This window comes from Eurypyga helias, unplaced genomic scaffold (assembly GCF_000690775.1).
Source record: "Eurypyga helias isolate BGI_N326 unplaced genomic scaffold, ASM69077v1 scaffold30980, whole genome shotgun sequence".
Classification (NCBI taxonomy): domain Eukaryota; kingdom Metazoa; phylum Chordata; class Aves; order Eurypygiformes; family Eurypygidae; genus Eurypyga; species Eurypyga helias.
The window spans coordinates 11,468-38,979 of record NW_010228107.1 but is presented as its reverse complement, the minus strand read 5'-3'; the positions used below and the strand labels follow the sequence as shown (position 1 = coordinate 38,979).

Here is a 27,512-nt window from a genome sequence, read left to right as displayed (position 1 = left end):
AAAAGGGATGGGAAAGCTGCCCGTCGTCTGACATGTAGATGCCTGTGGTTGCCGGTAGCCCTGTGAAACCGGTCAAAAGCTCTTCGGAGCGTTTGCGAAAGGGAGGGGTTGGGCCAGGTCCTCTGACACCACTCGGGGCACGGTCAGCGCCCATGGGGTGGAGTCTTGTACTTCCTGGTCCTTTTCCTGACTTCACAGGGTGAGAAGCAACTGATGCGTCCGAAAAAGTGAATTGGGGGGATTAACAGTAGCGCAGAGCCTTCTCGTTGGGCACGTTGTGGGTGGCACGGTCCCGCAGTGTGTGGGAGAGCGGTAAACCCGCCCCAAGTCCCTCTCGCTTTGCCACCGGAGCGTTTGGGAAACCCCTTTGAAAACCCTGGATCAGTTTGAGAGAGGACTGCTGGTGGAACTGTTGTCTTCCAGACACGGTGTCATGGCTTAATAGCAGGAGGATGTCCCTATGCGAGTGTATGTAGAGTCACTGCTCATACTGCTTGCAGTTGCTGGAAAACAATTTCTCTTTCTGGTAGTAGTTCTTACTACTGCATTTTCTGTCCTATCAAAAGCATCCTAAAGCATAATTTGTGGCTCCTAAACATTCATTTAGCATTATCTCGTATATAGTCTATGTTGAAAAAAGTATTCTAAATACTATTTTGTTCTGAAGCAGGGTGCAGGCTGGCTTGCATAGGAAAGATCCTAAAGCAAAACCTTAGTACCTAAATTGGTAATAAAGAAGCAAGTTAATTTTTGGATCTTTTGCCTTTCATTTGCTAACCGTTTTAGCCTACCACAGAGAACCTTGGTACAACCCTTGCTACAAGGGTTGTTTTGTCAGTGTTGTAGGACAAAATTGTTTAAGCAGCTGTAAATACTTAAATGCTATGGAGTAAATTTTCATTTCTCCTAGCAGCCAAAACCCACTTCAGCTTCAGTTTGAAGCCAGCCAACAGAAAGTCACCAGCAAAAACTGTGCCACCATACATCCTTATTTACTCCTTATGTCAGGGAGGAAATTCTAAGCATCTTCAGTCAAGCGTTGTGCTGGGACGAGAGGCAAGCCTTCAGGGTAAGCAGTAGCTCCAGGCAGGAGACACGCGTCGCAGTGGGCTGGTTTGCCTCTCAGAATTTCTGCTCCCTGAATATCACCTTTACTGTGTGGAAAGCAGTACAGGGAGGGGGGGAGGAAATAAGAATTTGTATGGATTTGCCAAGTCATGATACTTTTGAAGTACCTCTTCACAGTTGGAGGGGTGGTTTGTTTAAATTTCAGTGTCTTGGTAATGCTGGCATTGGTAGGAAACCACAAAGTAGGAATTTCCGCTTCAAGGTACTTGTCCTCCCTTCTGGCCTGGGTATCACATTACGAAACAGATAACTCCCTGAGCAATTAATCATAAGAAGTTTGATATCTTTTGTGCCTGACAGCATGGGCTAGCTCACAGTCAAGCTGGTTCTAAGTCGTGGAACTGGTTTGGATTCTTTTTTGTACTGAACCATCTCATTTTGGATGAGCTGTAGAATTGCAGTATTTGAATTTAACCTGCCCTTGGTCTGTTCTTTTGAGCTTGGGAAGAGATCTGGAAGTTAGTAATGAGGACTTTTTCACATAAGCCTAATTTCTTTGGGAACCAGGGTGAAAAATTAAGCCGACATTGACACTGTAAAAAGTTACTGTAGCTCATTACAACCAATTATATAACCAATGTCTCGGGAATTCAGAATTTAAAACCGCTGTCGTGGACCACAAACGTCTGTTTTCCTTTGGAGTTTGCCATTTTCTTATCATGTGTGAGTACTGTCATTTACTGAAAAAATTAATTTACCCTGTCAAATGTCACGTGGAGTCACCTGTTCTTGAGATGTAGCTTTGGTGTCAGGTGCAATAGCATACCCTTGTTTTGAGTGGTATTGGGAAGAATTCCAGAACCCTTCAGGTGCAGTAGGAATCATTAGGATCACTCAGGTGTCCCTGTTTCTGTTCTCAAATCCTCATATCCTAGGAGAAGTGGTTTGGTTTTTACGTGCCTTCCCTCCCCTCCCTTTTCCCTTGTAGCGTAGGGCTGGGTTTACTTTGTGAATGTGCAACTTTAAAAGATACATAATTGCTTATTTTGCGTCTTGTTTCAAGGCAGTTAAAGTTAATAATTGTTTCAAGTAAGTAACTGCAGCCACTCATTATACACAATCATATCTTCTTACACAAAATACTTGATACTTTAAATATTTTTTTAAGCAAGCCCCAGTTTTTTTATTCTTTATGCTTTGTACTGTAATTTCAAACAATACTTAAACCATCAGCCAGATAATTTAAATTACCGGATAGCCAATCTATTTTCTTGCTTGCAGCAATATAGTCAAGGTAATTGGTTTCTTCTTAACTTTTGCAACAGAAAATAAAGTTGCCGAAGAAAACAGCCAGACGATACCCGGTGTATGAGCTCTATCTCTACGGGGAAGGGCACTACGCCGAAGAAAACAAAAATCTCCTGCTGACAGGAATTCCAGTTCTCTTTCTTCCTGGGAATGCTGGCAGTTACAAACAAGGTCAGTGTTTAGCAAAGTCAAAGGTGTTACAAAGAGCATAACATTGAACCATTGCGTAATGGCAAGGAGTTTTCTGTTTGAGATAATAGCAACAGAAGTCATAGTGGTCGATCATATTATGGTCTAGAAATAAGCAACATCTTGTGGCTTGCCCTGTGGCTTTGTTATTTCCTACCTCTGTGTAGTGTTGTTTTCTCCTTAGTATCATCTTCTCACTGCGCACATGGCCTGGTTTCATTTGCCAGGCTATTCCCTCTTACTTTTCTAGGCTCCAAATGAAAATAAGTAATAGTTTTAAAGCATTTTTACTTTTCATTGTAAATACCGACATTAGTAGGTGAAGGATGAAGTATTGTGTTTAAGTGTTTATTCAAGTATCCAGTGTTTATTCCAGGTTGGGTCTGTCAGACCATACTTTTGTTCTCTGAAATGTGCTTTGAAACAGTAACACTCCTACCACGGTAGCCAGGTTGATGTGTATGTGTGGGGAAAACCACCACAGTCTAAACCCTGATGTCCTACTGTGGTCGCTTTTCCTTGTGTTTGCATGAACTTGATTCAATTATCTGGTTTCAGAGGACCTTTACAAAGTTATTTACTTTGAGAACATGTATCTAGGTGGTATTTGGGAATGTTGTGCTGGAGTTGATGGTCTTCAAAGGAATTTTAGGAAAGCCTAGCACTAGCAGAGCCTCTAGAGTTGAAGTCAGAACTACTTGTTTTGTCACCTTGTTCTGGTGGCGGTAAGAAGGTGCAAATGAGAAGAGAGGCTCTCAGGAAGAGGAACATAATCCTTCATCTTGTATGGATTTTTTTTTTTTTTTTAAAATAGCTCTGCAGCCAGTGGTAACCTAGTTTGCATGGTTAACTGCCATAAGCACAGTATGCAGCTCTTGCTAACTCATTCCAAACTTTCTTTTCATCTCATCGGGTTTGTTCTTTTCCACTTTCTTCTGTAAGCTCTTGTTATGGTATGCTTACTAAATTTTTTTTTTATCAGAGGGACCCTTATAAAAATGGGAAATAATTACTGCTTTTCTCATTTGACAGTTCATTTCTGACAGTCTGATACTCTTGCTCTCATTATTTATATCTTCAGATATGGTTTTGCATATTAGAAAAGAGATTATTTGCTTTTGGAAGTCTTTTTTCATCCTTTTTTTACTTCTGTAAATTACTAGAAGTGAACAATGGGTTGGAGATAACATCTGTTTCCTAATAGATTATGTATTTGTGTTTGTCTCCTAATGATGGTGCTAAGCAGAGACTGTAAGGCTGTTCTGATTGATGTGGTTTCTTTTCCTAGTACGTTCTCTTGGCTCCATTGCACTTAGAAAAGCAGAAGATGTTGACTTCAAGTATCATTTTAATTTCTTCAGTGTCAACTTCAATGAGGAGTTGGTTGCGTTGTATGGCGGTAGTCTGCAACGACAGACCAAGTTTGTGCATGAATGCGTAAAAGTAATCCTGAAGTTGTATAAGGTAAGTGGTGGCTTTGCTGAGTAATGAACTTGCATTTTGGAATGGATTTCTGGGCTGCCTTTTCTGCTGGAAAACAGAAGAATGATGAAGAAGGGAGGGAGACTTTATATTGTTGTGTAGATAATGGAAGGTGATAATAGTGCCATAGAGAAGTGCTGCTTTTTAATAGACTCTTAATGGCTGTGACAATCCGGGAGCCTTGGTGTTAGGGTCTGTATTGTGTTTCTAAATAAATACTTCCATGTGCAATGTGTGCTTTTCTTGTAGTAGAGATTTTCCCTAGTTTATTAAAATATTAATATAGCATCACCTTACATCCAGTTTTCTCTAGGAAAGTTCTTTGATAACCTCTGTCCCCCAGAGTCTTGGAAATTAAAATAAGCTGAAGTTTCTTATGCTTACACGGGCTATATAGTATTTCCTTTAGAGCTGCAAACTGCACGTTAAGCACGTTTTTTGAGATAGCAACTACTCTGATACTCGTTTTGTAAACTTGTCAAGTTGATACTAATTAATATTATCCTCAAGAAGACATAAGTTAATTTTTTGGGGAAAACGTGTAACTGATAACCACAGTTCAATGTCAAATCTGGTTTTGATGTGCCTAATTACTCTTTGCTCTTTGCTTAAGGATCGAGAATTTGCACCGAGCAGTGTTGCAATTGTAGGTCATTCCATGGGTGGTCTTGTTGCAAGAGCATTGCTTACTCTGAAGAATTTTAAGCCTGGACTAATAAACCTCCTCATTACACAAGCCACACCTCACGTTGCACCTGTAATGCCTCTGGACAGATACCTTACCGGTAAGTATTGCAGGTTATCTAATTACTTTTTGTTTCTTTATTGATCCTCTCGGGCATTGGTAGGTGAGATCTTCTAAATCAGCATCAGAATGTGCTGGTTTGTTTTCTTTAATTAATCTATTCCTTTGTTACTGAGGTAGTTGTGTGAGAGCACTAGGATACTGAAAGGAAGTAGAGTGTCATGTCAGATAGATTATGTGGACTTGAGTTTCTGTGCAGGGCCTGGACCTCGCAATGATTTGTAATTTTAGTAAGTTGCAGAGTGTGCTACTATATTTGTAAACTCTCCGGAGAATCATTCTCTTTTGTTTCTTTTCTTTTGTTTAAAACTTGACCTCTGTAACTGTTTTTTATACTAAATAGAGTTGCTAAATTTAATGTTTGTCATGCCCAAAGGTTGAGGGAGTAAGAATATTGAATCTAGATATAATTATATGTTATATATATATTTACATAAAAGATTGTATTTTCTGCTCACTGTGGCATAAAAAATGAGGTATAATCCTGTACTATACCCTTCTGGAAAAGCTAGATTTGACTAAACTATACTGATGAAGTATGTGCTCAGTGGTAATTGTGCTGCTACATGTAGATATTGAGGGAATTGGTGAAAGAAAGGGAATAGACATTAATTTTCATTATTCTCTGGCACCCAAGAGGAATGGGTTATCTTTAGCTGCTGAATTTGATTTATTGTGTGTGTATTAATTCTTGTTCCTACAATTGATGGCAGTGCAATGCTTTTTCCTTGCTGACTGTTTCTGGACTGTGGCTGTCTGTGAAATAAATCTGTGGTTTGCTACTTCAACAATGTATGTGCTCAGCTGATACAGGAAGTGTATCTGTCTTTCCCAACTGCTACCTCCTTGGGGTTAAAACAATAATTTTCCTTCTCAATGTGAATCAAAAGTGAAATGAGCTTGAATGCCTTTAGGGGGGCTTACAGAAGCTTTTAGCTAAATGTTTCTGTAGCTTTTTTTTGTATATCAAATAGACTTATGGGGAAATTGTGATTGATTTTAATGTTTTTTTCTAGATTTTTATACAGCTGTAAATAATCACTGGATTCTAAAGGCCCAAGATTTAAGAAATTTAACTACCCTTTCTGTGGCGGGAGGATTCAGAGATTACCAAGTTCGTTCAGGACTGGCTTTTCTACCGAGATTGAGTGAACATGACAGTGCCTTATCTGTTGTGGTAAAAAAGCAAACTCTGTTTTTGGTTTCTGCATGGACCTATGTTAGATAGCTGTTTCTGTAATGCATGCATCAGTGTCTAATTATAGTCTATATGTGCAGCATAGTATAACTGAATGTGAAAATGCTACATATGAAAACACAAAGTAGATGGTGTGCAGTTATAAAACCAAAAATAGTTGACATAGTATAAATGAATGTCCAGTGGAAGAGGTTGTGTTAGGGTGGATTTGAATCATCTACCAATTGGTACTGTTTCTTCTCACCAACTTCTTGCACCTTTTTAGTTTCAGAACTCCGGTTTTATTTTCCTGTGTTTCTACAAGAGATGTGTGTGTACAGGCTGACAGATGTGCAGTGTAGGAGTAGGCTCCTGGTTTGATTTTAAAAAGTCAGCCTTGGTTTTGAGCCGCCTTTTTGTATTTATTGTTTTTCAAAGAACTTAGGAACAGAAAGGGTCTACTGGATCATCGAGTCCAGTTTTCTGCTTTTTGTGGGCATCTATCTATTTTCAAAATTAACCGGGCAACACCTTAGAAGCAGTTAGGTTTGTTGTTCCATCCCCCTGCCATCAACCTGTTCCCAAAATGGAAGAAGCTGGAAAACATTCCAGAAAACTGTAATTTCCAACTTCCATTTACAGTGCAAGCCAGCTTTTAAATGTGTTTGTTCTGACATCATAGTTGTCATTCCCTTGGTGTTTACCTCCCTGTCCATCGTACAGAAAGCTGTCTCTAAATAGACTCAGCTCTGATTCTGCTACACTAAGAAGATTAACCCTGTATTCCCTTTGTCCTAGTAACCGTTCCCTGGATCTGCTCTACTAATATCTCTTGAGTGTTGGTGACCAGAATTTTGCATGAGATCTCATGTGTAGTGGTACCAGTTCTTTCTCATGTTGTTTTATGTGGTGTTTTTTTGGTTTACGGGTTTTGGGGTTTTTGTTTTGTTTTGGGGGTTATGGTGTTGTTTGTTTGTTTTTCTTGCTAGCTGAAATGTATTAATAGTTCACAGCTTACTTGAATCGAGTTGTGCAACTAGGTGATGAGCTTCATTTCTGGAAAGCATTATTAATATTATTAGACCCTAAAATGCAATCATACAATACACTGATAGAAATCAGTAGCTTCAAACTGTCCAGCTCTTTCTGCATGGTGTCCTGATGCTCTGTTCTGTTGAGGATGCCCTTGCTCTTCTTAGCAGCAGCTTTCATTGGCATGCTTCTATTCTTGCATACCAAGACCACTTATTAAAATAGTAAGATTGGTCATAGAAGCAGTCTCTGAAGAAATTATTGGTCAGTTTGTTCCATACCACTATTTGCCCTTTCACCATTAGTCTCTGTATCTGACATAGATAATAACTTAGTCATTTTGTTTTACAAGTTGAGTGCTTCAGCACTTGTAAGATTTTTGACTGAAAAAGTCATTCTGTTGTACCCCAGTCCCTGAAACTCTTAAGATAAATGCTATTCTTAGTACTTGCACCAATATGTGTAAATAAAGAGGGGAAAGGCTTGCTTAAAATTTTTACATGTTGAATACTAACAAAATCTTAACTGTTTTCCTTCCCCAAACAGAGCTCAGCTGTGCCTAGAGCTTGGGCCTCAACAGACCATCTCTCCATAGTGTGGTAAGCTAATGGAACGAAGGTTAATTGACTGACTCTACATCCCTCTGTTCTCTACTGTTTCCGCATTATACAATAATTTAACTTCAGCATAATATTATTCTGGTATCTCTTCTGACCACTTTTGTTCCCCTGGATACTTCCTTTCTAGATTTAATGTTACTTATTCTGTCTTCTAGGTGCAAAGAATTGATCCTGGCTACGATTAGAGCTTTTTTTGATCTCGTAGATGAAAACACAAGGCAGGTTTGTATATATGATCTCCTGTATGTTTTCTCATCATGCTTTCTTGTTCCATTCAGAGTGCTTAATCGGGGCAAGTATCACCCTATTACACAGAAAACTCCTTGATTGTTCTAAGTCATGCTGAGAAAATTGGTGCCATTTTGTACTGAAAAATGCCATGGCTTTGTGTTGTTTGACCAATGTGTCAGAAATAATTTGTGTTAAATCAATTGTTGACTGCGTGATGCTTAATAGCTGGGGTGTGGACTGAACTTTCCTTCCCTAATGCAGCAGGTTTAGTTGACCTTGCACCAGCATAAACAAATTTTGCTAGCTTTTAATGCAACCCCTCAATGTTTGTTCGAGTCACCTTCTCTGACTGGTATACAAAGAGTGAAAACCTGTGGTAGTTTAGCCCACTAACACTTCCCCACGCATTGTCATCATAGTGGCCAGCATATTTGTGGTGTTCTTCTGCAAAATGGCACTTACAAAAAGAGTATGCAAGTAAAATACTACCGTGTTTGTTTACCTCCAGCTATTGTTATTTACTGCTTTTCGAAATAAGTACCCTGCATCTTACGTTCTGAAAACTGCTGGAGAAATCTCCCATTGCAGTCTGTTCCCTTTCTGCAATGTTATGCAGCAATGAACATGAGCTGGAATTAAGGTCCAAGAGGTTGAAAATACCTAAGAGCAGAGCCTCAGACATGGAAGAGGAAGGCTCCCAGGTCATCTTTTTTGAGGCCGTTTGGGACAGACTTCTCTGGTTTCTTAGGTGTACTCACTTAAACATTCAATTGAGAGAGACAAAAGGGCGTACTGTTGTTCTGGTTAACAAGTGTAGCTTGTCTTCTAACAGTCTCCCCTGCCTCATCCCAAAAGTGTATTGCTAGCTATGCTCATGTGATGGTTATAAATCACACAAATTGGTAAAATAAAATTTGACCATGTGCTCTTTTTTTCTTAGATAACTGAGGATCCAGAGAAGAGAATGTCTGTACTGAATCACCACTTTGTGAGACACCCTGCAAAGATGTATGAGGAAAATCCCGAAGCTTTTACAGAACTCACAGGTGTGCAGGAGTGTTTTTGAACAGAATTCAGTGACAGTCCTTTATTAATAGTTGATCTCACTAACGAACTTCTGGAATACATTTTGTCTTTCTTCAGGCGTTGCTAAGATGTTACATAGCTAATAGACCTAACCTATCAGCTTTTGCGTGGTTTCAGCGTGAAACTGGTCAAAAGGGATAGGAGAAAAATCTGTCACACTTATATGGCTTAGATTCTCGGGGACAAGCAGGAGTCATATTTATACCAGGGTGTCCAGTAGACAATCTCAGAAATTGGGAATGGCTGGATGTCAGAAGTAGAGCCTAAGCTATGCTTACATCCGATGTGTGCAGAAGGGATCGTATGGGTGTTGTAGAGCCATTGTGTTAATCATGGAAATCCTGAATATTCAGATCTGCTTCACCAGTGACTTCCTTTTTTTCATGGCATGGCAGGGTAGAATGGACTGCACACTAATGGTTCCCTTGTAACTGCTAAGAATGCGTAGTTAAAGGTGAGAAGTTTCGACTGCATGGAGTCTTGGGAACTGAACAGAACTATTCAGGGCACAGCTGTGTTCCCAGTTTTACTGAAGTGGGCTGAAGCATTTTATGAAGACCATTTTATTTCAGGGATTTTCCTAATGTAAGCTATTGCAGAAGCTCTAAGGTAGCTTTAACTTCGGTGTCCAGTTCTGGCCACCCTGGTTTAAGAAGGCGTTTAGGCATTGACATGTCCTGAAGCGAGTACGGAGCAGAGGACCACCAAAATGGTTAGCTCCTGTGGCACAGGACATGGCAGGGAGAGGCTGAGAGAACTGGGTTTTCTCACTCTGAAGAGAATGCTAAGGGGGATGCTGTTGCTGTCTTCAACTACCTAATGAAAGACTGGAGAGAAGGTGAAGCTAGATCTTTCTCAGAGGTGCATACTCATAACACAAGAGGTAGCAGAGTCCAGTTACAACAAAAGAAATTCCAATTAGATGTTAGGAAGGAGTGCTTCACCAGGAGGGTGTCAGACACTGAAACAGGTGCCCAAAGAGGTGGTAGAACTGACTGCTTGCTTATTTACCCTTTTTTTGGATCAGCTTTTAGCAATAAGGAGGAATATGTTTCAATTGGATTTCATGTCTGCATCTTCTTCATTTCTATGATGTTGTTACTCCAGTTGCATAGATGAATCCTCCTTGCATGACAGTTTGCATTGTTTGTATCCCTGATCTCTTCATTAACCTGTATTATGTTCTCCAGATACATCTTTAAACTGCTACTGTTTTCTTGTACATGCTACCCACTTCATCGTTGACTTGCTTCTACACAGGTTGCTGTATAGTTTTTCTTATAATGCTAACAGGAACAAAGATTGGGGCTGTTTGTAATGCTGCCTCAGCTTTAATCAGTCACCCTGTAATTACATGAGTATCATTCAGTTTCTTACTTGTCTTATTGCCTTGAGAGCTATGTTTCAAGTTCCACAGGGTTTTTATTTTTCAATTAATATGTAGTAATTGGATCCTAGGGTCTTGCTGTTTCCTGTGTACCTGATGATAACTGTTGCATGTAATTCTAAGCAGTAGCAATCCTGAGCATTGATATAAAGTTTATGGCCATTTACAGATAGGAGAATGCAACCTCGGCCATAAGTAAAGATAAGATTTTGGAGATAAGGATTATAGTTCCTGCAGTGTGGCATTTAAAAACATTTATTTTTAGGATCTTTCATGTGGATTACAGTCAAAGCCTCAAAATGGACTTATTCAGCTTACAATGTAAGTAATGTTTTGTTCCCTCATTGTGTTTTCATGTTTGTTTTGTTTTACTAATGAGCAATTTTTTTTTTACTTTTAAGGATTCTGATGGAAAATATTTCACATTTCCTCTTGCAAGCCACAGAAAAACATACAGCCATGTTTACTGTGAAAACAATATGTTGGTGAGAAAATACTTTCATGTCTGGAGTTTGTTTATAAAGCTGTTATTTTAAATATAAATTTGATGCCATTTTAAGACAGTTTAATGAACAGTTGTTCAAATTGCTGACATCTTTTTACATTCACTGCTTAATATGTTGTGTTAGATTTACTTTCTGGTTTAGCCTGTCACACTTAGCGTTCAAGATCTGAGACCTTCAATGTCACCTGAAGCTCAGATGTTTTATTTTTCGACTCTTATGGTTAGCCCCAGGTTACTTTCTTCTTTAATTTAGTGCAGTTGTGTATCGATGGCTTTGAATGAAGAAGTTCATTTTAATGCTGTGAGGATTCAGCCATGCTTCTAATTTGCAAAAGCTGTTTATGTTTTCCTATAATAAATTTAAGTGAGCCTGCAATGCTGCAGAGGTCTTCCGCTAAGCAGTGCAGCGAATGGAAGCCAGATGAGAAAACAGCACCTTCTCAGCTGCTGCTTGTATTTTTAGCTCAAGACACATAAATTCAGCCAAAATGTTTTTGAAAGATTTAAAAATATTTTTTGAAAGAAATGAATATGATGTCTTGGCAAACTGGAGAGGGATAAATACGCTTTTCACAATCACATGAGTATTTTAGATGAGTGGCAAGAAAATTGAGATGCTTTCCTGTTCCATCCTGCCTATCCCTGTTGCTACTCCTGCCCTGGAGAAGAAAAGGTTCATACCATCATTGTGAAGAAAGATAGTATATTTTCAGTGCTTTTCGAATTGTCCTTCCCAGTAGCACCTTCAGTATTTATACATTTGTTGTGATCTTAGCTGTGCTTTAATTGGGTAAGTTTTGCCTTTGTATAATACCTGAAAGACAGGATTAGTCTGCTAGGAAGAGGAGGAGGTCAGAATTATGTCTGAGATACCATTGTGCTATTGCGTGGCAAGACTTAAATTCTCAAGGGTGGGAGCAAAATCTAAAGTATTCCTTGATTACCTAGGATATTACCTTGAGGCCTTTCTTTTAGGTAGAAAAGATTAAACTCTAATAAAATTGAATTTTACGTCATATGTAAGGCAGATATTTTCTTTAAGGGAAATGGTGAAAGTTTGTTTGCTTAACCTAATATTTGTTTTTAGAAAATGTATTGATTCATAACTAGAAAAGGTGGCAAATGGAAGTTATTTAAAATGGTTCCTAGAATCTCCCAGCCTTTCATTCGTATGCTTTGTCTTTCCATCCTTGCAACTCTAATTCCAAGATGATGATATCAGTGTTTTAATGGAGGATGTCACAGACACAGAAGTCTGACTTCATTGTGAAATGAAGAAAAAAACGGTGGTGGATATCTTTCACTAGAAATAATTGAGGAAAACCGAGAGACTTGTTATCACCAACTTTGCTTTTACACTGCAGCGTTTGACACCCTTATGAGAGTCTGGTCAGTGTGGTGACAGCTGCTGCAAACACACTTCATAGAAAAGGAATGAGATGGAGATGGAAGTTTGTTCCTCTCTTTAGTAAGTTAATTGCACCAAGGTTCTGCTATCAGAGGATTTTAGAACAGTTGCTGACATCTGATATATTGAAACAGTTATCATATAGAAATTTTGGAGAAGAATATCAGCATTAACTCCTGCATTGTTTGGAGTAAAGAATTGCTATTTTTAATATATTTATAAATATATTTAAAAGTCACGCATAGGTAATGTACTGCTTTATGTTACTGACTTTACAGGACACAAATAGCTGGATTTATGGCTGCATGGGAAGTAATTCATCAACATGGTGGGTATAAACAGTTCTTTTTCTTTATTAAATGGATCTTGTGAGCCTACATTTAAATCTAAAGCGTATATAATACCCTCCTTTGGAAGGAAGAGATTAGGGAGAAAAGTAAAAAGCACTGTAAATAATTCCTGCTCTCTGTATCACCAAGAAAACAGGAAGAAACAGGTTTTCTCAATTACTGCATGAGTGCAGATTAAAACAGGTGAACTTCTTCAGGCTGTATTTTTGACCTTCATAGCAGTGCAAAGTTGCTCCTGTTGCTCTCTTGTGGACGCTGCACACTGTGCTGGCTTCCGACACTGCGTGTTTTGTAGCATCTCTTTAGAGTCCTATGACAGAAGACATCACATGTCACTCAAGGCCTTCATCAAAGCCTTCGGAAGAGTGGACTGAGGCATCTTTTTTTGTTTTTTATTCAAAAATAGCTGTTGTCATAAGAGAAATATTTAGAAATGTGGGTCATTTAGTGATTATTTGAATCAGGTCATGACAGTCATTACAAAATGGATTTAAAACACTGGCTTAGCTTACATTTGCAAAATAAGCTCCAAGTAAATTCAATCTGCCCTTCAGATTAGGGAAAGCTTCCTGGAGAATTGAGCTAGCATAGTGTTTGTCTGTTCTGGGATCTGTGCTGAGGTGTGTAGCCAGAGAGTCTTGCCCCAGCTGATAGCCAGATGTCATCATTATTTTTTCTTGATCCAAGGAAAATGTGGCTATTACCCCTTTCTAGCATCTCTGATCAGCATCAAGTGCAGGTTAGCCAAATTCAGTACTGCTGCCTAAAACCTCATCTAATAATAGTGGGTTTGCTGTGGACTGTGTCCTGATGTCATGTAACAGTATTTGGAGAAACAGCAGTATCCTGGTGTTCTAAAAATCGGAACTTAAAATGACTGTATGTGTTGCAGTTCAGTGTGAAACTTCATGTAAGTGCACACTGTTTTAGACCTGTTGCAAGCTCAGCAGCAGCTAGCAAAATTTTTGTTTTATATGGTATATTTTGGATGTTCCCACTGGAACTTTTGATGTTTAGAAGATGCTAATAAAACTGTATGTTAATTCAATGGCAGTGCTGTTCTAGTTTATTAACAGTATTCATTCATTTGTGTCTGAAATTGCATGGCTAATAACTGCTGAGTGTTTTGTGTATGACAGAGTTAGAGCTTTGCTTAACTTGGTTTTGCAAACCCAAGATTTGCAGTAGAATTGATTCTGGTTTGACAAACTGCTGGGGTAGCTAACTGCAGTAGACCCAAACTTATTCACAGTTTAAAATCATGTGAATCCACATTGAGAGCAAGAAAAGCTGTTATGTTAATCCACTGTCCTAACATGGTGCCAGCATAATGAATATGCTCATCCTTGAATGTGCATGATTTTTTGCAGTCTGGAAGCTACTGATTTATCCTGGAAAGCCGAGTTACTTCCAACCACCAAGGTGGGCATTGTACACAACTGGTAGGAGGGAGAGGTGCTTTGCAGGGTAGTTGCATGCCATGGGAGAAGGATCTGTTCTCTTTAGTGTTGGAACCTGTAGTTGTGCTCCAGGGGAGGCAGTGCAAGGGGTAGACATCTGGTAACTGGCAAGGGGCAAGCTAAGGGGTATGTTCAGTAATGGCTTTTCCTTTTCATTCTTTCTTTCCCACCACCTTCCCCCCCCCTTTTTTTTTTTAAGGTTGTAATACTGAAACTTCAGGATTACCCTTGTTTGTCCCACATTGTCCTTCAGGTACCACCCACAGTTGGCAATAAGGTAAAAAAAAAGTGTGCTTAGTGTGTTAGTGGCTTTTAGATGCTGTGAGAGAAGGAAAACAAACTATATTCCATATGTGCTAAGTTACTTGGAGAAGCCATAGACCTACACTCCACTGTGGTTTGAAGGTAACACTGTTATCTTCTGTCAGCTCAAACATTTTCATTTGATAAAACAGTAAAGCAAGGCATGAATAGTACTTGGAACTGCTGGATCCTTCGGTTTGCTTTTGCATGATTAAACTTCAGGAGACAACCTAAGGGTTCTTTCCGCTCAGGAAATTATATCCAGAGTGTGGACAAGTCACTCTCCTTTGCAATGCACCCCTAAAAACAGGTGTACTTGTGGGAAGGAGGGATGTGAACTGGATTCTAGTCATTCTTAGCTGTTTGAATAGCCTTCTGGATGCTGTTGGAAATGGATGAGAGCTAGAGTAACCTGGGAGCCGTGCTTAAGCTACCCAAATTGTACAGCTGTGTACATGGACAGACTAACGGCCAGTCCCTGTCAGTGGAGTGTGGAGAGGTGGCTCGTCAGTATTTGTGTCCTGGAGTCTTGTGCTCAGTTTAGATCTGTACTTAATATCCTGAATTGCAGTATACTTTGGAGTGTGAATTCTTCAAAGAGGATTCCAGAACAGTACAGCTTCCTGTAACACATCTTTTTTCATTTGGTAAGTATAGCATATTACTTCTGGAAAAAAAAAAAAAAAGAGTAATGTTACTAACACTTAGAAAATAAATTTGCCTAAAAAATCCATTGGTCAGGAGGTTTTTTGGGGTTTATTTTTATTAAAGTGAATACCACTTTTGTTAGTAACAGACAAATAAGAAATATGGGGGTTTTGACTCACAGTTATAGAAGCACCTAAGTCTCCTGGAAAAAAATATCTGCATGATTTTTTTGATGCAGTGAGTTCAGAATTAATTTTGTCTAATAGGTGAAAATAATACATCATTTACAGGGCTTTCTTCAAGCAAAATGCTATTAAATTCAACTGGCTTACTTTACAATGTACAGCTCCAGCACTTTAACCAAGTAAGGATACTACTTAATTTTTTAAGCTAACGTAACCACTGTTTGGAGTATGTAAGTAATTTTTTCTTTTTTCTTTTCCATGTTCTAGATATATCAAGCTTTCAGAATTTATATAGAGAGCCGCTGCCAGTCACTCAAAGGTGAATCTAAGTCTTCTAAAGTATAAATTTGTAAGATCAAGCTTGTTGAAAACTCTCAAGACTGAAGGTGGTGGAAACAAAAGTCCTCTTATGCAATGGGGTTGAGGCACCACACTTAGAGTCTGCTTACATGTCTCTGCTAGTATCTCTCACTTTCCTCTTTTTAAGAAGGATAGCTCACAGAAAATGTGGAATTAGTCCTCACATGTATGTATTTCTTACTTCCCAGCAGAGGGAAGTTGAACTTTTGGCAGGATTCTCCATTATCTTGAAAGTGTTTCTCTAGAATAGCACAATTGGTTAGAATTTTAATTTGCTAACTATGGGACTCAAATTTGCATGTTGAGCTACATAAGCTTAAACAGAATAGGATGTTCAAGGACTTTGTTTCAAAAAAAAAAAAGTGAGGTATTTGTTAGCTTGAGGTTGTAGCTTGGTATTGAAAAGTTCTCATAACTGTCCTGTCTTTAAAGATTGTCTCATTGTCTTGTTGTGTAACAGCATGAGTTAAAAAATGTCAGTTTTGTTCAATGCTAGCTGCACTGATCTGCACTGCAACCTGAATTGCAATGTAACTGCAAGCCTGGGGATTCTGTATAGTGATCTATATGCTACCTTTGTTTTCCTCGCCTTTTAGTTTTTGGAGACAGTTGCCACATCTTACTCTCAATTAATTTTGTATTTTTTAATCCTCTTCCATTTCAGAAAGAAAACCTAGTGTTTACAGACTGCATATACCCTGGTCACATGAAGACTCCATAATTGTAGCAAAGTAAGGACTCGAACAATTTTAACTTTTTGATATGTTTTGAAGAATATTTGCATCCTCTTGTGGCAATATTTCTGATATGAGACAACTTCTCCAGTCTTTAGTGTTTGGCTTCTGCATTTTTTCCTCACTGACCATTCTGCCATTGTTGACAAAGTTGTTTTGACTTTTCCTCAGAATAAGAACATCTACTAATTGTTTGGTTAATACTTCTCGCTAATTTTCTCCAAAAGGAAGCCAGATTTGCTGTCTGAAATTCTCAGCAAATCCTTTGACCCCCTCACGAGTGGGGAATTGAGGCTGCTCTGGATGCTGCCTTCTTCCCGTAACCCCAGGGTTTGGATCACACAGCAGCACTAAGTTGCTTCAGCAGCATCGTCCTGACAAAACCAAATGAGTTGAACAGCATGATGTTATTTTAGGTGATTGGAATACTGTCTTCCTTGTGTATTTTAGAGGTCTTAGGGATACATCCCTGTTTCATTCCCCTGTATTTTTTAACAACGTAATACTTGCAGGAAACTGAATTGTTTTTTTGAGATTCTGTCCTTCCTGTTCTTGTCACTCAGAACATTTACATGTTCTGTGAGGCATGTGTACACGAAGGCTAAATGTGTCTGGTTTTATTGGTGCTGTGCCCTTTGATAGTTTAGAGGACAGTGGATTGAGAACGGTACGCGGTGCTTTGCGGCAGGATAAACAAGTTCATTGTACCACTTTGCTCATAGCTTGCAGTGGCATTTGGTGACGTAGATCCGCTTTACGTGTGCTTGTTGAATACTATGGCATGTTTGGCTTTTTTTGACTATAAGGAAGACAATTACCAATTAAGTTGATGTTTCAGAGTTCCGTCTTCTACTGAGATTTCTGCAAAACTGCATGTTGCTCCACCTCAGAATGACAGCAGAGTTCCAGAGTTAAACATTTTTTCTTCCTCCTCAGACTGTCAGTATGAAGTGAGTAACAAATATATTTTATAGCTAGTTTGCATTGCTGTGTACATTTTGCATAATTCAGTCTTTTTAAACATCTGGTTAATTAATCAAAATAAATACTAACCAAAACTAAAGGCACGCTTTTTGGCTTTTTTGTAAATGTGCATGTTACAAGTATTTTGCAACAGCTGGAGTAATATTGAAAGTTGGTCTCTCATTTCTAAGAAAAACAGTAAAGCATTTGTTTTTAGAAAGTCAATAGTTGGCTACTGTACATTTTAGTTATGGAATTGCTGTATTCCAATACTTAATTTGGCTTTTTAAAAATAACAGTATTCTGTATTTAAGCTTACCATTGTATAAGATAATGAAATATGTCTTTTTTTTTTTTTTTTTCAAGGTAATTCTGAAGACATCACTTTTACAGGTTCTCGGGCAAGTAAGAAAACCTTCTAGCACTAGATTGTCTTTTGTCAGTAGCAATTATAGAAGTTTTCCCTTCCTCCCTTCCCTTCTATGGCTTTTCAACTTCCTATCTGACGCCAAGTTGAACACTACTGAGTGATCATTTAAAACCTTGTCACTTGGCCAGGCATCCCATCCAGGTAAATGTCAGGCCTCAGAGGAGTAGAAAAGCACTCTAGCTCTAAAGAGCTAATGTAAATGTTAAGCATTTGGCTTTGTGGTTAGCCGAATAACTGTGTCTGGATGACACTGTAGGTCACTTCACTTTCTTGCCTTATGAGTCTGTAGTGGTAAAACTTTAAAGTACATTTGACATCAACTAAAATTTGTGGAGGGGGAAAGTCTAGGCAGATATGTATGCTCCTTTTAAAAAAAATTGCTTTGGTTATCAATGAAGAATACATGTCGACATTGGTATCAGTAAAACAGACTACTCATCTGCAGCTTTCTGATTCTAAAAAGTAATCAATTTGCAAACACCTAAGTGTAGTGCTAGAATATTACTGGCAAGTTTATCTATGTAAAGGTTTGCATTTATAACAAGGATTTTTTTATTTTGTTATTATTTTAAAGGAAGTTATGTACTGTTTGTTTTTAATCATGACTTGGGACAGTGGAAGCCAATTAAAGAATGCCTGAAATAACATCCAAAAAATCTTTGCCCAAAGGCACATATATGCGGGTTTTGCTTGGAAAGCGGCCTTTTAATTTATTTTACTGAAACACAAGTAATGTGGTACTGTATTCTTTTAATATTTGTCTTAACTGGAAAAAAGCATTCATTGATAATTTGGTCATTTATCAAAACACATGGGATTAACTGTTTATCAGAGATCCGAGTATTTTGCATATATAACCGTAATTACAAAACTTGGAGTTTTTTAAGAAGGATTTTCTAATCATATTATCGTGTTGACTTGATGATAATGTTTTTGTGTGTGTATTTTTTTAATACATTTTTATATACACAAAAATTATCCTTCTATCCTTGTCTTTCAGATAATAAGGTTCCATGCTGGTGCTCTTCCTGTTTACATTGTTTGCAATATTCTTCTTGCTTACGGAGGACAGTTGAGCACATTGATATCAACAGGTAGCTTTCCAGTTATTTTTTTGTCAGAAGCATTTTTAGTGAAATTACTTTTCCAATTTACTGTTGAAAGACTAGCTAGCTAGTGAGATTTTTTTTTTTTTTGAGCGTCATTGAACTTCTGCAAGTACTGGGTTCTGTGCTCTTTGGTTTTGGGTTGTGTTTATTGGTACTTCTCCATGGTTGTGTTGCAGCAGAATATTTCCTTACTACTTTACTCTGCAGTCCCTTCATGGCAAGCGATTGGTGTTTCACAGTATTTTAGATTTAATAGAAGTCTACTTAAAAATACATGTAAAAGTTTTTAAAATACCTTGTTTCATATGCACAAAACACTTCATTTCCTGAGTGGAGATTTGCAGAGTAACTTTTAGACATGGGTTCAGACAAAATGCCTTTTTATTTAAATCCAGGCAGTGTTTGCAACAAACTCTTGTGACACACTGCATACTATGAGTGAACCCGTGAATAAGGGCCTTGATGAAGTGTGCCGACTTGCAGGACTGCTATAAGACCTGGTTATCTTGTTTTAAAGTAAATGTTCAACCTCTTGTCTGAATTGACTTTTCACTGTGGATCTTCTTTGTTCATGACCAAATAATAACTCTAAATGCTTTCTGTTCTTGATTCTAGGACAGTGTTCAGACTTTTCCCTTGAACTAGTTAGGACAGCTAAACCCTACAAAGTAGAGCCTCTTATAAGCATTGTTGTGGTTCTGCAGGGGCTAGTGAGATTTATTTATTTATTTATTTATTTATTTAAAGCCATTTCCAAACCAGAAATTTGAGTAGAACTATTGATAGGGAAGAGTATTTTATCTGTAGTGATATTGGACCCCTGACTGATTTTGTTTGAAAAGCTGTAGTAGGAGGAATAGTTGATGGATATCTTACTGTAATGGCCATTGGAAGTGATAAGTAATACTGCTTTCATGTTTTTGGCAGGTTTCACTGGTTTAGAGAGATATGGGAATCGCTGTCACTACCAGAGGTGGACACTGCTGTATTGAGTAGTCAGGATGTATGGTTCCCCCTTGTGTCCCTGATTCTATTCCTTTTTGGGACAGGCATAGCCTACTGGAGTGGAGTATTTTTCTCTACATCTCTGAGACTCTTCTCTTCATTATGGTTAACTCTGATTAGGTAAAACAACATTATGCTATATAATTGTGCTCTTTTAGATGCCTGTGACCCTGTTGGTTTTTTTCTCCTTCAATGTGAATGCTTGGGCAGATTGAATTCTGTGCTATAGATCATACATGATTTTAGACATCTGGTCAGTGTTAATACTAGTAAAGTATGAGGATTGCCTCATATTCCTTATTCCACTTGTCCAAAAGGGAACATAAATGGCTTTCTTGTTTCCTTCACTTGCTGTTATAAAGGTATTCAGTTTGCTTTGGAGGAAAGCTTGTTGGGGAAAAGAAAGCAACTGAACTCTTCCTTTTTAGCAGTACAAAAACTAAATACATATATTTAGAAAAGGGAATATAAGCATTGCAATCCATTCCTCATTATTCATATTGGATAAACTGCAATGAAGTATACAAACAGGTTTGTAAAACAAAAACTTCTTAGATATTCATTTCACTCTACAAGACTGATGAGTTTTATAGATCATGTCTAAGGACACGGGAATGTTTTTCCTTGTACAGATGAGTATTCGGATATGAAAGTGGGTTTAAAAAAAGCAAGGAAGATAAAAAGATTTTGGAAGAGCAAATTACTGAACTGGATAACATGCCTGGCTATTTTAATGGTTTGACTGTTCTGACATGGCTAACAGTCCTCAGCTCTCTGTCTCCAGAAGGTTGGTTGGGATGCTCTGTACTCTGAAAATACCTTCTAAGCGAATTCTTTTTTTTCATCACTAGCATTTCTGGTCTTATTCTATCAAATAATAGATGGCTATTTCTTCTCAGCCATCTTAGTTATAAATTACAGTGAGTACTTTAGTGTTAGCTTTAAGTGACAAAGTGATTAACTTCTAAGTTTTGAAACTACCCTTACTAAATTTTCAGGGGTTTTAGCTCAATTCGTACTCTTTTCATTAAATCTTTAGATATCCTGCAAGCCCTGACAGCTTCTTGGGCAGAGGTGGGAAAATAAGATTTTTGTGTGCCTACCAGTTGGCAGTTAAAAATGAACCTACTGGTTCATTTAGAAATTCTAATGCCTTACACAGTTTTTGATCTACTTCTGAATTTCTTGGGGAAAATAACCCATTTCTTTCCTATGATTGTCGCTAAAGTAGATCATATTCGGTTTACTTTTGGTCAGTGTTCTGAAATGATCTGATGTGGCTAGCAGCAAAGAATTTGTCACTAGCTCAAAGAATTTGTCACACCTTCTTAGCTCATCTTCATCTTTTCAGATTCATACGTGTCTCTCAGTTGTATCAGCTGGAATCCAGAAACTTAAAATAAGCTTCTCTGTGTGTCTTGGACTGTGAGCAAGCAGAAACTCCTGTTTGGGAGGAATGTTTGTTGCAGAATTCGTGTGTTGGAGACTTACTGTTGTATAGTGCTGCACTATCGTTGAACACTGCAGTGCATTAACATTTGTGGGAGGAGTCCCTCCCATGATGCAGCTGGGCACTAATAAGACAATTGTTCTCTTGGGCTGAACAGAACAACTTGGTGACTGATGCAGATCTACAGTTCGCATTATCTAATGTTTTATATTCACCAGTGTATCCTTTATGTTCCACAAATTAAGTAAAAATAATACCCTAGTTACAGGCTTACAGTCTAGAAAGTCTAAGATTGTTCTGTTCATTTGGTAAGAAAAGTTTTCTTGCAAAGCAGCTTATGTAGCAGCTGGTATGTATGTTAAAATTTGTGTAACTTTATTTTTCCAGTGGTTAATCAACATTCAGGAACGATTTATTCTTGTCAGTCATTCACAAAACAGAATTATTCCTTGATCTTTGCAGGTCTGCTGTTAAAAAAGTGTAACTGGTTTTGTTTCTTTTTTTAGACCTCCTGTACTTCAGAAAGATAAGTTGATCACACCTAGAAGACTCTGCGGGGTGTTATCCTTAGCTTTGGTTAGCTGGACCACTTGTGGTGCATTTGCTGTATTCATTATTTACCTTCAATACTTGTTTAAGGTATGAGAGGCTAAACATTTTGACTTTATAACTGAATTCCAAATTTCTTATGCTTTGAAGTACCCCCATGTGAAAAGCAAAAATACATACTACCGTTTTTCATATTTAAAAGAAATGTTGTTATTTGCATAATTGAAATGGGTCTTTTTTGAACTTTTCATACTCTCACAATCTTGTCATTTTTGGAATTATTTTTCTTTTGATGACGCTTCTTCCAAAGGAATGTCCGTATGCCCACTACAGTAATGCACATAACTGCCTTTTTAACTTATGGATAGGTAATGTTGGAAAATCAAAGATGACTAACTCCCCTGAAGAGGAGCTTTATCCAAGGGAGGGCTTGGAATGTTCTGTGGAACAATTTCTATCTTGAAAGATTTGTGAAAAGCCTTTGTAGAGTAAAAGGAAGGAGGCTGGGCATATTGTAGAATTAGGATACTCTTATTGTGTGTCTAATCTGATCCCTTGGGTAGTGCCACAAAGATCCATATTTAGTCCCTGTCATTCCCTTTCCATGGTCTTCCTTGTATCAGAGCATCTAACCGACCTGATTCACCCTATGGTTATGTAGCTGCTAAATGAGCTGCTGTACTTAGCTGTTGGGGAAGCATTGGAGCGTGCGTCTGGGAGTAGGGGCACAACGCAGAGCTGCTTACAGGTGATCTGGTGCAGGCGGGCGGCAGCTGGAAGCACAGCCTGAGGAACAGTGCTACCTCTAACTGAACTCCCTCTGACACAAGGTTACCTGGTGAGGGACGTTCCCATGCTGACATTACTCCCCCTTCTGCAGTAAGTCTCTGACACGGGACTACTATGTGCTCTGCTTAGAGGTTTTGGCAGAACCAGAAGTAGAACGGAATTAGCAGGGGGAGGTGAGGAATACACAGATTTTCCACTCTGTGTTCTCTGTTGAGCGCAGTGGAAGGAGAGAAAGCAAAGCAGCCTAAGTTTTTCCCTCTCTGCTTGGAAATCCCTCCATAAGAGAGCACTTTGGATGCTGGTCATAAAAAAAGGCAGAGAGAGTTCTTGCTTTGTAGCTCCACTGGGCCCTAGAATCATCTAGCTCTAATAGGGACAAAAAGTAATTGGCCCCAGGGTTGGTTTTTTTTTTTTCTTCTATACTACAGGTTTTTTTGTGAAGAAACATTACTAAAAAAGCTGAACTATTTGCCTTACAGGTTATAAAACTGCATGTGAATGTAAGAGCAGAACAAAACATGCTCAATGGGGTAAGTCTGTTTCTTGCTGCGTTCAAAACCATGACCAAAACTTGTTTGGCAAACCTATGCATTATGAATTGGTAGCACCTTGCCTTGGTAGTATTAGGGTGTGCTGTGATGACCGGATGGCCGTAGTTGACTTACTGTGTGCATGACGTGAAAGAAAAGCCAGGACGAGTAGCCTATTCCATCTCATGCGACTATTGCATTCACTGTTCAAGTTCACTGCAGTGTGAGCTTGTGTGAAGTACATTTAAGAAGAAAATATAATCTCTGAATACATACAGAACAATAGTTTCTGTCTAAAAATTTGTCTGAAATTTGGTATTTTATTATTCATGCCTTATCTAAAAGAATAAAATTAATTTCTAAATCATAGTCTATACTACAGGTAAATATTTTTTTCCAGATAGGTAGTTTGTGGCACTTGGGGGTTTTTTAATCCAGAGATGACAAATACTGTTTATTAGATGGATATGAACTGAGACTGTAGTAGATTGGGAGCTGTTTAAGATGGAGTGAAGAAGCATTGGGTTTTGTACATTGTGAACTTTGATTCTGTTTTCAGTTACTTTAAGGTATAGGAATGAGGAGATAAGCAGGTGTGGATACAACCATGTAATAACTACCTGTTCTGGTTTGCAAACATAGAACATAGTTTCAAAAAGTAGTGTGACAGAAAAAGTTGACAGTTTCATCTGGGTATCTTGGAGTGTTTTTTGCATGTTTCGTTTTAAATCCTTTCCTCCTCTGGTTTCATACCCATAAATTTTTTTTGTTTCATTTGTGTTTTTTTTTTCTGTCATGGGAAGTTACCATCTACCAACTCTTTATTTGATCTTTCTTATTTATTCGTACAGCTAATATTTTACTCCCAGTTGCATTACCTCCTGTATCCTTTTCCATGAATGATCATCTGTGATTTTCACCCGAATACTTTATTGCTCCCTTTATTCTGTTCTTCCTGCTTCCAGGAACTCCATTTCTTATCACAGCACTAGTGTCAGGGCATCTCCACTCTCCATTCTTTCCTTCCAAAGACATATAAATTATTAGTGTAGGAGAAATTTCTGGTTAAATCTAGATGCTTTAAAATTGAACTATTGAACTTTGCTTTTGATGTCTTTTTGAGGAATAAATTGCAAATTTTCTTCTTAAATCAGAGCTGGCATGGTACTGTGATGATAGGTTTTCCTTCTTCCTCCCTGAGCATGGGTTCTCACAAGCCTGTGCATGCTTTTGACTTCTTTCTATTATTTTCAGGATTCAGACCACTCAAAAGAAACTTCACAGGACTCCAGTACACACACTGTCAGAAACCAGAGTCCACGGGACAGTAGTTCCAAAGCAACACAGTCTCTTTTCCTCAGTACAACAGTTGCTGAGGCTGTTAACTCTCTGAAGATTCACGTTACGATTCTCCATTTATTCACGTGGATTGTGCTGCTCAACTTGCCATCTTTAATTTATTGGTTAAAAAATCTCAGGTAACGTCTTAGATTGCCAGTAAGGTGGAAGAATATGATCCTTTGAAGATAATGAAAATTGCAAGTGTTTGACTCTTTATTAGCTACCTTACAGTATCAAAGACTTCTGCCTTCTGTGCAATCTGGTTTATGTTATGGTACAAGTAGCTGTTAAGTGAATCAGTGATATGTTGAAGAAAGAAATTATTTGGAAAGGATTTAAAATCAGGCTGTGATTCCACATATATTTCACCTATTTTTGGTCCCAACTTGGATTTTAGTTTCGAAGTAACATGCTTTGTAACCCATGTCTTTGCAGGTACAATGTTAGACTTGATCCTGATCCATGTAGATCCACAGCTATTATCATCTCATGCATTTTAGAAATTCTCATCAATTCAAGTACTTCAGAAGTAAAATCCAGGTACTGTAGTCTAATCTTCACTTTTTGTTTTCCTGCTTCTGTCTTAGTACTTCCATTTGTGTGATAAAAAAATTACGCTTCACAGACATGTAATTGTTCAGTCTATGTACAGATTCATGAACTCCTATGGTAAAGTAGTAAAGACTAGATGAAAAGCATACAAATTACCTGCAGTTCATTTAAGAAGAGAAAATCACCTGTATTTACCTGTATTTATTATGGACTTAAATGGAGTATTTGCAGTCTAAATAATTGGCTACATAAAGACTTCTTTCTCTGTGTCTTTTTCATTCATAGCTCACTGAATCCTTCCAAGTGTTACAGAATCCTAATAGACTTAGCAATTATTTTCAGAAAGTTTCAAGGAAAAGTGAATTCTAAACCGTTGTGGGTATGTTCTGCCCCTTATGGAACACTTTTGGAAATGTAACATGCTTTCTACTGGATTAGGAAGTGTTGAGCCCTCGGTTTTGCTGACAGCCCTTGGCAGAGCATTCCTTGTTCAGATATAGAATTAGTCAGGGCTTCATGAAGGACCATGAATAATATCCAGTGTGGATTATCCTCTTGGCCAGTAGCTCTTAACTCAAATAATGTAAAACTGTAGATCTTTCTTTGTTACAGGAGCTTATTTCTAAATTAATATAAGAACATTTAAAATAACATTTTATTAGCCTTTTTGAATAATTGCTCTTGCTTATGCATTGATTATTATTGCTCGTTAGACCATTTTTAAAATTAATAAAGCCTTGAAATCTGTAATACTTTTTAAGAAGTGAAATATGGTATTTGCATACCTTCTGCATGTATGGCTACAACAATGGCTTTTTTTTTTCCTTATGTTCTTACAGTAAACTCTTGAAGATCACAGCCAAAGTTCCACTCCCTTTGTCTGTTGCAATGTTGGCCTTTGGACGAATGCATTTGTACAAAATACCACACTTTGTAACCTTTTCTCTTTTCCTACATGTGCTGTGTTGTATTGTGTAACCTTCGTTATACGTAGGAAGAACAGTGCAGCCTAGAAACTCAGCACTGGAGATGGGCACACTTCAACAACAAAATGCCTAGATCGTCACCAGTAGTTTACGTGGGAAAGAGGACAGAACCCTGAATACTTTATGAAAAGTTCACGGTTCTGTCTTGCTTAGAAAGCTTTTAATGCTGTTTATCTCCTGACTGAAAATTAAGTGAATTAACTGTGTGTAAGCACATAAATCATATCAGTGCAACATCTCAGTACTCTGTTTGCCTTGTAGACACTTTGATATTTCATTATACTTCTTTGTGGAAGCAGACCTTTTTTACTCACGATGTCATACAGCACATATGTTCTGAACTTGTATCTCTGGCAGGTCTAAATTATGCTGGTTAAAACTCAATACATTTCAAGCACACTGTGACTGTCACAAAACCTACACAGCCAAGTATACTTTTAATCATTTTAAGCTACATTTAAAAGCTGCCACAGTTGTGTCTAGACTAACTAGAATGTACTGCTTATATAGAAGCGTTTTTTCTATCCAATCATTTGTTCAGTCAGTGTGAGTTGAACATTTGTGAGATGACTGAAAGTCTTATGCGTTTTACTTTTTGTGAGAGTGAGAAAACAACAATATTCTGTGTAGCTTTCTATTCAGGAAGGATACCAGCAGATTCATAAACAATTTGCTGTAATGTTGTTTTAAAACATTGTCAGTTTCCTCTGGAATTTTGTCAATTCTGAAATTACTCCTTGGACCTTGTCCCTGTGTAGAAGCTAGCAAACGTTGAGGTGCAGTGTGAGTTTACAGTGCAGTTGCTGTACCACACACTTTCCAAGTAGACAAGGCAGGGTTTTGTCTATCGTAAATGGAGAATCGACTATCTCATAATAAATGCCACATGTGACATTAATGTGGAATAGTCACAACACTGTAAATTCAAGCCCTGCCATACAGTGCTAACTTCCTCACATGGAGAAAGTCTTAGTAATAGTGGGAAACACTGACCATAATTATTAGCTCTGTATAAAGTATTATCTTAGTGCCTAGATGCTACAGTGACTGCCATTTATAATAAAGCATAGAATAGCTATGTGTAAGGAATTCTGTCCCCTGGGTATGCGTCTGCTGACAGAAGAAATGTAGTAGCCATTAGGTTAAAATGATGTCTTGAGACTGTGTAGAGATGAGCTTACTGCTTGCTTCGTGTGTTAGCTGTCTCCACTCTGTCCGAGATAGCAGTTATCTTCATATGGAAATACTAGAGCAGCTCAATCATCTTATATCAATAATAAGAGGAAATCTGCCACCCACAGTCCATCAGGCATATTCTTGATGCAGTAGTACAGCCAGCCTGACCCACTGATTTTATTCTATCTCATCAATCTTCCCTCAAGTGCCTCAGTTAGTTCTAGCATGCTGTTAGGGTCGATTCATTTGGGCTGGCTGGAAAGACTTAATTCACACAGTGACTTTCTGAAATGA

At 38.1% G+C, this 27,512-nt stretch overlaps 1 protein-coding gene across 1 annotated transcript; it reads left to right on the top strand.

Moving 5' to 3' along the window:
- The first annotated feature begins 38 nt into the window (after positions 1 to 38).
- On the top strand, positions 39 to 26,034 carry PGAP1 (post-GPI attachment to proteins 1). Its single transcript, XM_010158529.1, is given in 28 exon segments — positions 39 to 199; positions 1,009 to 1,069; positions 2,394 to 2,547; positions 3,854 to 4,029; positions 4,661 to 4,832; positions 5,869 to 6,029; positions 7,608 to 7,660; positions 7,837 to 7,903; positions 8,853 to 8,958; positions 10,651 to 10,706; positions 10,787 to 10,870; positions 12,577 to 12,626; positions 14,019 to 14,070; positions 14,308 to 14,385; positions 14,983 to 15,058; positions 15,350 to 15,423; positions 15,512 to 15,563; positions 16,269 to 16,335; positions 17,177 to 17,288; positions 17,668 to 17,706; positions 18,732 to 18,825; positions 19,456 to 19,546; positions 19,768 to 19,965; positions 21,802 to 21,993; positions 22,430 to 22,434; positions 24,425 to 24,641; positions 24,940 to 25,044; positions 25,896 to 26,034. Coding segments are annotated over 28 exon segments (2,892 nt in total).
- The last annotated feature ends 1,478 nt before the right edge of the window (positions 26,035 to 27,512 follow it).